Below are 12,018 nucleotides of genomic sequence, written 5' to 3' on the forward strand. Positions count from 1 at the left end.
CATCATATTTGCTGGAGGCCCACAGCTGAGGAGGAAGTGAAGCAAGCTCCAGTTCCTCTTCTTCCATCAGTGTGGTTGTCTGCACCAATGGAGGTGGGCCAAGTAGCTCCACTGTCGGCACTGCCTTCAACCTATACTGAAAAGGGTACTTCCACGTTTTAGTGGACGCGCTGTACTGTACATTGGGGCATTTTGTATCTGCCCAATCTTTGGCCCTGGCCACCTGTAAGGCCCATGGACTGACGTCTTTCCATGGGATGGTGTATCTAACTCTGGCCAGGGAAATGTGGGCGTAAGAATTTCCCACTGTGAACAAAGCATCTTGTTGTTTGGTTAACAAGGCTATGGCAGCTGCTTTTTCTACATCCCATATTAATGGTGTGGTTGACAATGGCTCAGTACCATGACTAAAAAAAGGATTACTTATATTCATGATCAGGCCCCTTGCTTATATGAGAAGTGCAGTGCAAATTTGTTTGTTTCCATTTCAATGGCTCAGGCACCTTTTTCTTCACTTCAGACAGGAAATGTCTGACTGTCTCACTTTGTTCTTCTACGCAATGCCACATGTACACATACCCCACTTGCACCATATTTGGCACGGCAAAATCTATAGCTAATCCCTCAGGAGAGCTAATCAAAGTGCACCCTAGTTTGCACATTAAATCTCACGCAAGGAGATTCACTGGACAAACTGAAGATACTAGAAAACAGTGAGAAAATCTTGCATCATTTACTAAACATTGGAGGGGCACAGACACCTTTTCTCTAACAACTTCTCCTCCCACCCCTATCAAACTGACCCTTCTGAGTTTCATATTGGAGGTCGGTTGTCCTAATTACAGAATAGCCTGCTCCACTATCAACCATAAACTCTAAATCTTTCCCTTCCACAGTTACTGTTATTTTAGGCATTGTCAATGGGCATGTTGTAAGTTGTTGCATTAAGGTGAAGTAGGGAGAAGAAGATGGCACTTCCCTTTTTCGTTGAATCAGTGGGTCCCCTCTCACTGTCCTGCCCCTCCGCTGCCTGTCACCCATCATTCTGGTTCACCACAACAATGGACCCTTGGTTCTGTTGTGAGCAGTCTCTGGTAAAATGTCCATATTTCCCGCAGGTGTAACACCTGTTAGTCCAGTCCTCATCGCCATCCTCCTCATAGTGCTGTTGTTGTTGTTGATTTGGCTGAAAAGCTGGCCCGTTTTCCTGCGAATCCTCTTCCTCTGCTTCGCTCAAAACCTCTTCCTTGCCTGGGAGTTGAGGAGATTCTCATGGTTCTTGGCATGGTCTTTGATGACACTGAGGGGTTGTCGCGCATAGCCCACACAGTGCTGCTTGATCGCATTCGACAGTTCAGGTTTCAGCCCCAACAGGAAACTATTGCATAGATGCGCTTCCCATGGCTGCACCTGATCAGCATGGCTTGATCCAGTGTGTCCGCCAACTTGTGCTGGATCTGGCAGGGTTGAGGCAGCCTCCAGTAGATCCTTGTCTGTCCAGTGTCGATGTCGGGTCCGATGTCGGGTCCGGATACTTCCACCATCGGGAAGGTTCCAGTTGGAAATGTGCTTGGGCATGGATCAGATCCATGTTGGGTGCGGTGCTTTAGTGTGGAAGAATTTGACTGGCCTGCACAGAGTCCTGACCTCAACCTGACAGAACACCTTTGGGATGAATTAGAGCAGAGACTGCGAGCCAGGCCTCGTCCAACATCAGTGTCTGACCTCACAAATGCGATTCTGGAAGAATGGTCAAAAATTCCCATAAACACACTCCTAAACCTTGTGGAAAGCCTTCCCAGAAGAGCTGAAGCTGTTAAAGCTGCAAAGGGTGGGCCGACATATTAAGCCCTATGGATTAAGAATGGGATGTCACTCAAATTCATATGTGTGTGAAGGCAGATGAGCAAATACTTTTGGCAGTATAGTGTATTTGCATGGAGCTGGCACAGATTGGGGTGAGTTGAAGTTCTTTTGCCCTCAATGCAAAACATGTTTCTCTTTTTACCACAATGTGCTGAGCAGGAACGCTATTCAAGCTGCATTAGTTTCACTTCAGAAAGTACTGCAGCTGGTGCATTAGTTTAATCTAACACAAATCTAAAAAATAGTTGTTGTTTTAAAAACCTCCTGTAATTCAGAAATCTATACCTTCATAAGTAATAGTAGCCTTGTCCGAATGTCATGGTAATGTAACATTTAAAACCTGGTAGTAAATAAGGCCTTATACTGTGCTGTTAAAGTTATTGAGTGTAGCACTTGTCTGTCTGGGCAATAATGCTTCAACTTGAGCCACCCATGGGAATTTGTGGAACAAACAATTTATTCTCAATGAATTGTGCATTTAAATGTATTATAAATATGATTATATTGCTGCCTGATTGGATTTTGAATGGTCTAACTGTCTTTATATTCCAACAATGTTTACAGCATTTCTCACCCCATTTTATGTTTTCACTTCTTTCTGTTTCTGTATGTCTGTATGATGGAACCCCAGCACTACAGTTTACAGGAAGACATGAAGATGGATTCTCTGATTACTGACCACACTGACTGAGGAGCTCTTTAATAGCTAAATCTAAACTTTTCCTTTTTAAAAATTTTATGTTTCTATAATTTTTAAAAATATTATCAGCTACAGTACAGTCGATATGGATCAGAAGTGATGATGAGTGGTGAGAGAAGACGGCAACAGAGCTGATAGACATGCAACATGGGTGTGAACACTTCCTCACAGAAAACTGAAGGTATAGATGGAAATTAAAATAAGTCAGATTGTAGGAGGAGGAGCTGCAGACGTGGTGCTCCACCCAAATTCATTCACCTCATAACTCCATTTAATGTACATTTGTCCTCTTTAGAGTGTATTTTTGTGTTTTGTTTTTATTGTTCTTTCATAATGTTTGTGTTCTCTGTGTTTCTCCAGATCCTGTAAATCAGTCTGGAGAGTCTCAGCTGATGGAGTGAAATGAAGATCTTGTTTTGTGTTGTTTATTTTCTACTCTGTAGTCTGTACGTCTTGTGTAAACATTTTGGTTGTAACATCTATATTGCCCGTAGAACCTGGAAAAAAATGTTATTTTTTAAGGTTGTGATTTTTTTGATGCATGTCCAGTTCATTAAAATATGTTTGGTAATCTGTTAGAGAAAGGAACATTTTGACATGATTTTTGCCAACATTAAGTTTATTTATGCTGGATGTATATTCAAACAAACAGATACCTATACATAAGTAGCATGATTGATGTCCAACAGATATATTTAGTATGATGAGGAAAGATTCAATGATTAAATGTATTGTTGTCCTTTAGTTCACAATGAAATGTGGTTGTTCTGTAAAATGAAGATTATCTACATGAACAGTATGGAATACATATGAAATTAGTGTATATCATTGTTCTGCACACATTGATATCAATTGTTCATACGCTGTCGTTTTTGAAGATATTCCAGATCCTCCTTTGCTCTTCTGTTCGTCCAGATGTCAGACCTGATCCACCTTCTCCAATTCACTGGATTTTTGTAGTTTTTGTATGTCTATACTTTACACTTAATACTGGTGTAGCTATCATAGACTACTAGTTTCTAATTTAAGCTAGTATAGAAGTATCCATACCAATATTATCTATATCGATGTAATACATTTAGTGTGAATAATAGTATTAATAGTATTTTCATTTCATTTTATTAACAATCTTTTTATTTCAATAAGAAGAATCCTGCTTTTCAGTGATCACAATCCTCTAATTGTGTTGTTAAAGGTGCCATAGAATGGAAAAGTATTTACATTGGCGTAGTTCAATAACAGCACAGCAGTATCCATATTATGAAAAGGTAATGAAATATAAATGAAAAGGTAAAACGTGGGACAATCATGAAAATAAAAATGCAGCCTGGTCTGGAGAATTTTCAAAGGCATTTTGACACAGAATGAGTTCAATGGGCAATAATATGTAACAGCAAAGAGGAGAGACGCTATTTCACATTTACATCTGAATTTTGCCCTCTTTCTAGCTTGGTGTTCTCTTTGATAATGCAGTTTCAAAAACATTATTAAAGAGCATAAATGTATATAACACATATTACATTTTAGTGATCATGTTGACAATTATTGCACAATCACACTACACATAAATATACAGTTCTGGTAATATATTATAATTTAAATAAAGCTGCTCATAAAGCATTAAATCTTTGTGTAAATGAAATGTTTGTTTCATTCTAGGGCCAAATGACAGGACTGTAAAAGAGGATGTAAAACCACATCTGCGCATTTTTCACCACAACTAAAGTCACACACCTTCTATGTAGACATCAATAAATGCATTCTGTGGAACTTTAAGAACAGAAAAATTGAAAGAGTAATTATTTTAAAAAGTCAAAAGTCACTGTGATTCCATCTCTAGTAGGAGGGCTGCTCCAGCAGTGCTGGCTCTTGTCAAATGCTGGCTTCAGGGTCAGTGCAGTGTTACATAGTTAGCAAACATTCTAATCAAGAGTGACTTACAACATTAGTAGAACCCAGGATTTGGGATCTAGAGCACAGAACTCCAGCCCTTCACTCAATTAGAGAGCAGACTTATTTTTATACCCTTCATAACTTACTGAAATCTTACATTCCTTTTTAAAATTGTATTTTTGAAGATTTTAGTAACACATTTTATTGTTATACATTTTTAAAAACTCAGTTTCAAAGTTATTTACCTTCTTTATTTGTACATTGTTTTGTTTTGCACATCCAAGACAATAAGGCATCCTCTGTCTGGAGCAGTAACTCTTATTAGTGTATCAGTGGCATTGCTGATAGGATTCTGGTCTCACATGAGTAGAAGTAACTGTCCCCAAACTGCCTTTATCGACTTTCTAAGTCTTTGATGTTACTTAGCATCCTCTGACTGAGCAGTGGAATTAGCTGATTTGAATTTGAATTAGAGTCTGCAACCAAGGGCTTCTGTCACCAGAGGGAGCTGAAGCATAAGCAAGAAGTACAGGCCTACCAGTGAAAGCAGCTATAATACAGTTATATGCAAAAGTTTGAGCATCGTCGGTCAAATGATATGTTTTGTTGATTTTTTAAAAGAACATAAGTTAACACACTGTACAGAAAACAAACGTGGCATGGCATTTTTTTATTTTAGTGCACAATTTATATTTGCTGAATATTAAACATATCTTTTAGCTTTTTTGCAACTCACTTTTTGCGCAAATGAGCAGTAATTGTGAATTAAAAAGTGCAGAATGTGTAGAAGATGTTCACTTAAAATCTATTCATAGAATTAGGAAACTTACTGACCAGAACATCATTTACTCAATATTTCAGACAAAGAAAGTAATGCTTTGGCAGCTGTCCATGTTATTTGCTACCATACTTGTCATAATCACATGACAAGTGACCATGAATGTGCTTCCAAATCTGTGAATGCCAATAAATCACTGATTTATGACATGGACGCCAGGACCTCAAGTAATAAACTGGATATAGGTTTATTTTGGTAGTTCATTCTGTTTGTGTTTGTCAGTTGTGATCAGCAGAGTTTTCACTGTGGAATGTCAACTTTTACCATAAAGCAAACATAGTTAATCTTCTGAAATCTATCTGTTATGATGGGTGAGATACTGACTAGTATTCAATTTTCATATTCCAGTGTTTATAGATTCCTCTTTAAGATAATGAGCTTGTTCTGGAACAGAAACAAGGTCAAGCCATTGACTCATTGCCTTTTTAGGCTAATCACAAAAACAACCATTCTCAAGGTAACCTAATTTAGTTAATAAATGGAATAATGTTCCCTAATCTTCTGTAATGATCCTCCGAAATACATGGCAGATAATAATATTGGCTTGTTTGTTACTACTGTAGGAACTGGCTCTTCAAAACTGACACATTACTTCAGTCGACATCCTTTAACCATCACAATGGCAATACTCAAAGATGGTAGATGGAGCTCTAGAGGATGATACTTTAGCACACTTTCCTCCGTGGAGGCCAGGGAATATTCTCTCACAGTCATCATCCTTTGACTCTATAAGAGAGAAGGAAGACCTGATTTAGCTGCAGTGTTCTGACTGGTGACCAGTAGGCATGATCTTTCACCTTCCTACCAGCCAACTGAGTGAAAAAAAGAACAGAACTGCACAGATTAATGATTTTAATCAGGATCAGTCCCGACTCATCCATACAATAATGTGGTGCTTTTTACAGTATTGTGTGGAATGTTGTTGACTCTTTGACAATATTTCATTGAGGAATGTCTGCTACAGTCAATATGTAAAAGACCTGGTCCACCTGATCATTTTGTTCATTATCTAAGAGAAAATATATTAAATACTAGTCAGTATCTCATAGATTATAAATGATAGATTCCAGTAGTCACACTACAGTGAAAATAGCCAATCAAGACTGCTTATCACAAATGACTCATACAAATAGAAAGATCTAAAAAACATGAGGTTCATGTCGCAAATCAGTTATTGTTAATGGCATTTACAGATTCGGAAGCACATCTGTGGCCGCCTGCCATGTGGTTATGGTAATTATGGTAGCAAATAACATTGACAGCTGCAAAAACATTACATTATACTTTGAAGGAATTAGTACAGAGTGTTCCTGTTGCAAAGTTTCCCAACAAAAGATTCTATGAATAGGTTATATGTTTTGTTTTTTCTGTACATGAAAGTAAGAACACATCCTCTACAAAGAAAGTACTTATGCAAATTTTAAAGGGCAGTTACTGGTTATTTGCTGAATTTAACAAATTGTTGAAAAAACTAAGATAAAATGTGGCCTGTGCAAAAGTTATGGCAAATTTAATGTTTTGTGCTTTATTTTTTCCAACATGCTCAAATCATCAAATAAACAGATATTGTGCAGTAAAATTTACAGATACATGCCATATTTAAGTGTGTTCACTGTATAGGATGTTTTAACCTATTTTCACTCACAAAATCAACAAAATGTAAAGCAATAATAATGTGTAATAATGTGAAACCTCTGGTGATATCCAGATTCTCTTTAAAGTGCATTACACTTTTGGACAGAGGTGGACGAAGTACACAAATCATGTACTTGAGTTAAAGTAGAGATACCCAAGGTAAAATATTACTCCAGTAAAAGTAGAAGTCCTTACACTAGACCTCAACTTGAGTAAAAGTAGAGAAGTATTTCCCTTCAAACGTACTTAAGTATCAAAAGTAAAAATACTGAAAGAGTAATTATGGCTCTGATGTCCTGTTATCATTTTTATAACAAGACTCACTTCATGACCTCATTTTAGGTGAAAATCCTCCAGTGTCTCTCTTGGTAAACCAGTCTTTTAATAGAATGTCATTAATTAGTGACACTGACGTCTATTAAAATGATCATAAGCACAAAACACTGAAGGTAAAGAGTTTCCATCAGGGAGAACCGAGTGGCTCTGAAATCACTTTTTTAAATAAGCAAAGTTTCAGTTTAAGATTACTTTATAAATTAGTAACAAATTGAATAAAAACTGGCTTTAAACTCAGGATCACATATGAATTTCCTTTACTGTATTTACTGTGTTGATCTGTGGGTCTCTGTTCATAAACATAAACTATCTGAAACTAATTTACTATAAAATGAAAGTGTTTGTATGAATTCAGAAAAAACGAAACACGTCAGTCACGACTGCATATGTGGACATATTTCTATATTGTGCTCTATTTACACAAAGTTAGGTTAGTTCATCATTTAGGTGACGCATGTGCTCCCAAATGTTTACGCTGCTGCACTGACGTTGAACCGTGTGCTGCACTGGGTTGGTATGACCAACAGGTCAAAACAAGCTCAGAACAAAGTGACCGCTGTGACCAACAGGTCAAAACAAGCTCAGAACAAAGTGACCGCTGTGCCCTGATTGTTGTTCTTGCTTTGCACTACTTTTAATTTGACATGTTACATTTTTATACACACAAAAACCAAAAGAAACAACAGATTTCTCAAAATGTAGTGGAGTAAAAAGTCAGATATCTGACTTTATAATGTAGTGGAGTGAAAGTAAAAAGTTTATAATTGATTAAACAGTTATGACACAACTGTGATTAGTTACACACATTAGAACTTAACCTTTTTTTTTAAAGCATCTCTCCACACTGCATGGCCAGACTGTCAAAGCTGTTAAATCAAACTGCGCAAACCACAGGGAAAGTGGGTCATTTAATAAATAGGCCATGTCTAAGACTATGGGAGCTGGTTTACTGGATATTGGGTATGAAGTAGGACAGAGATGAAGCCAGTGGGCGGGCACAAGTCTTTGAAATGATGGACACGGTCTGCCACACTTTGTGCTTTGCAATGCAACTTTGTGAAAGAGCCACAGAGAGAGCTGTTCAGTGCTCATCTTCACAGTTTTAAACTTCACAACTAAAATTATCCAGCATGAAAACGTACATTAAATGTAATGTAGTGTTGTGCATTAAAAAGTTCTGCTTTGTCTTATATGTAGTATCTTAGGAATATAATATATACAAATATTGTTTTAATGTCTTGCAAAAAAACAAAAAAATCCAAAATATACACAAATATAATCATTAATCCGTTAAATTGTTAAAGTTATACTGTGTCACTTAGTTTGCTTGTTCTTCTTTTGATCGCATCCAGGAGTGAGTTATTGTGGGTCACCAAGGACCTGAGGAAGATGCATACATAAGTAAGGCCTATAATTCAGTTGTTGAGATGTAACAAACGCCAGAGAAACTCTTTGCATTTGATAGTGAGAGGAACCAGAGGTTGCGGTGTCTAATATAACCCACATACATTGCTCAGCCATAACATTAAAAACACCTCCCTGTATCTACACATTGTCCATTTTATCAGCTCCATTTTTCATGATTCACTTATACCAGTGCAACACACACTAACATGCCACCACTACACCACTGCACCATACATGCAGAATGATCCACCACCCAAATCTATTCTGCTTTGTGGTGGTCCTGTGGGTGTTCTGACCATAGAAGAACTACAAAGTCTTGTATGGTAAGTGGAGCTGACAAAATGGACAAGTATAAGAGGTGGTTTTAATGCTATGGCTTTTGGTGTATAGCCATTTTATTTACTCTCCAAATGGCCTGTGAACCTCTTCTGAGTTTTCACATACAGGTTTTAGAGACATTAAACTCATCTGGCTCTTATCACAACTGCTGCAAGCAATTTTGTTTCTCTAGCATGGAGCATTTAACAAAAATACTCTTAATTACTCTGTTTAAATCTTAATGATTTCATTGTGCAGACATTTTGAAAAATCATTGGAATTTCCCTTTAAAACTTAATCTGTCTCAAATAATGAATGAATATGACTGCATAGTGACTATTGGAGGTGAGTGAAAGTCTACCTTTGGTTGCTTTGTAGAAGATATAATGTCTGTTCCAGTTGCTTTAAGAGTTTGTCATGCTCTTGAAGGACTTCTGATTCTTTCTGCAGGTATGCACAAAGGTCCAATGGCTGAACCTCTTCACAGAGAGAGAAAGAGAGAGAGAGAATGGTGGTCTAATACATATTGTAATACACAATGTTCTCTCGTTCACTTTGCTTAGATGCTCACCAGTTTTCCAACATGCAGTGACCTTCTTGTTGTCTGATCTCAGAGTGTAGTTCTCCTTTACAGAGGAGATTAATCTTTTCTTCAGTAATTCCTGCAACACAAGAGGTTTTCAACGATTTAAACCTGATGCATTTGGAAAAAAACAGAGCAAATGAATGTGAAAAGCTGCACTGTTATAGAAAAATCAATGCACAGACCAGTTCCTTCTCAGTTTTGGCAAGTTGTTTTTTGAGGTAGCCAGCTTCACTAACATCAAAGTCCAACCTGCTCTGTCTCCAGCATCTCCTCTCCTCCACTCCAATCTGCTTATTCTCTTGTTCTCTCTTTTCTTGAGTTGCATTCCTCACATGCCATTGTTCTCTACTGTCCTCCATTTCATTCCGTTCATTGTTTATTTCTTTTGTGGTCTCATTTTGGAGTGGTGGAACAGGGTCAGTCAGAGGCATTAGAAGGCGAATTGCTTTAGCTGTGAGTGACATGAGCAAGAACATGCAGTATTTCACATATTAGCTCAGTTTGAGTATGTTCAGTTTTACCTGGGAGGTATTGTGCTTAGTGATTATCAATCAAATCTCTGAAAATCTTTGAATCCAGTATGAATATCCAGTGTCCATTGTTCTGAGAAGTACTAATTCTAGACTGAATGACTTTCTATAATAACAGAATATAATGTCACTGAACCTGGACCTGTTCCAGTAATATTAATCCAGTTCAACCTAACTGTAATAACAAAACCTGCCAACAGATATAGCTGTGTTGTTATTGTTATTGAGTATGCCATCTGAATATTCTATATTGGATATCTTTGGTAATATGGTGGAAATAACCGTTCCTTAAGTTCTGGAGATATTATCCAATCAAATTCCTCACAAATAAATCACTGATCCAGATTTTCTTTCCAACAAAATTTCATCTATGTCAATATTGTTAGGGACCAGTGATTTCACCTCTATAATAATTTAAATGCTTTGGGATATGTCTACTTTAGGATATGATATTTTTGCCTTCCTACTATATTGCTCTAATGCTGCATTATGTAGTCATGTTTTATAATAGGGGTACACAACTGTCCAGGGCAGTTTGGTGATTTAACTGCTCAAACCCTCCTGATTCAACTCATCTGATAATTTGCAGGTTAAGTGGTTGTGTTTGAGTGGGGCAACTGTGCTGGACACTGGCCTTTCAGGACCAGAGTTGTGCACTTCTGCCTTATAGTAATTTAAAATACTGGCAAAGTATTCTGTAGTACACTAAAGCAACAGAAGTCCAAATACAGGACCCCTACAGAAATCCCTGTAGTCTTACTGTAGTCCTTTTTCATAACAGACTGTATTCCTTAATCTAATCTGCAATGTAATCTTTAATCAAATCTATTTTGCGAATAGTAAACCAACATTACAGTACACCCAGTGCTGAGTGAACACCCACAGAGTTAAATGAACTCACTGTGTTCATGTAAGTTCAGTTGGACATAAATGAAAACCGTAAGTTCATTGAACAGTAAAAAAATGACTGTATAATATCATTTGTACCACAGTGACTCATTATTCAGTTGCTAGTGAAACCTGCAATGTCAAAGCTCACTTAGTACCAGACACTTGCCTCTGGATTGCACACATACCCATGAAGCTGGGGCTGAGATGGAGAGAGAGGGGGCCGCTCCAGTGCTGATCTACCAAATCTAGCAGAGCCCTCAGCACATCGCAGAGATCAGGGCCATCAGCCTGGAATACTGGACCCAGCCAAGAGGCCCTCATGCCTTCTGGCAACAAAGTCTAGAAACATATCAAGCACCACTCTGTAATGCAGGTGATTCAGATACTTTTTTCATTCTCTGTCCATCAAAAAAGGCCAGTGACCTCACTATAACAGCTCATAAAAATGGAAAAATGATTCTCTTTCGAATCACAAACCCTTTGTTGGCTAAAAAGAGCCTCCTTACAAGTAAGTCCTTAATGGAAAATAGTGTCCTGTGTTCAGTTACATTCAAAGTTCTCTTCCACAAGAAACACAAACCTGCTTCTTGGTTTTCAGGCCTCTAGCAAGTCTTTCATCCAGCCTCCAGGGAGCAGTTTGAGTTGACAGTGTCTGTTGTGGCTTGTGTTTGTAGGGCTGAAGTAAGGACTCCATAAAGAAAGTGCAGTGTGGTGAACTTTGCTCTGGACACTCCTCAGAAAAACTCCACACAGGTATGGCAACGTCTGGCAGGTAAGTAACCTCATACAAATCTAGAGAACAAGGGTATATTTACACATGCTTAATGCAATTTAAATGGGCAGTAAATTACAGTGCATGACGATTCACATGAGGCCTGCCACTGCATCTTTTCAAGCTGCTACTAATACAACATCATCGTACAGTTCAACATGCTTGGAGGAGAACTTTAATCAGCGTTTTTTTTGTTATGTTAGCCAACAGATGCAGCATTGGCTAGGACCACGCTGAGTAATGGGG

The 12,018-nt window shown here is 37.9% G+C and overlaps 1 protein-coding gene across 2 annotated transcripts; it reads right to left on the reverse strand.

Moving 5' to 3' along the window:
- Nucleotides 1-5,147: 5,147 nt before the first annotated feature.
- On the reverse strand, nucleotides 5,148-11,757 carry LOC119262474 (leucine-rich repeat-containing protein 36-like). 2 transcript variants are annotated; one of them, XM_037534728.1, is made up of 6 exons: nucleotides 11,581-11,757; nucleotides 11,186-11,339; nucleotides 9,762-10,030; nucleotides 9,565-9,655; nucleotides 9,355-9,472; nucleotides 5,148-6,023 (listed from the first exon to the last, which is right to left on the reverse strand). In XM_037534728.1, the coding sequence occupies exons 1-6, from the start codon at nucleotides 11,692-11,694 to the stop codon at nucleotides 6,011-6,013; spliced, it is 759 nt and encodes a 252-aa protein (XP_037390625.1). In that variant the 5' UTR covers nucleotides 11,695-11,757; the 3' UTR covers nucleotides 5,148-6,010. The 2 variants fall into 2 exon arrangements, with proteins under 2 accessions (XP_037390625.1, XP_037390624.1); XM_037534727.1 differs by lacking the exon at nucleotides 5,148-6,023 and adding an exon at nucleotides 8,077-8,648.
- Between the last annotated feature and the right edge of the window lie 261 nt (nucleotides 11,758-12,018).

This window comes from Pygocentrus nattereri, chromosome 25 (assembly GCF_015220715.1).
Source record: "Pygocentrus nattereri isolate fPygNat1 chromosome 25, fPygNat1.pri, whole genome shotgun sequence".
Classification (NCBI taxonomy): domain Eukaryota; kingdom Metazoa; phylum Chordata; class Actinopteri; order Characiformes; family Serrasalmidae; genus Pygocentrus; species Pygocentrus nattereri.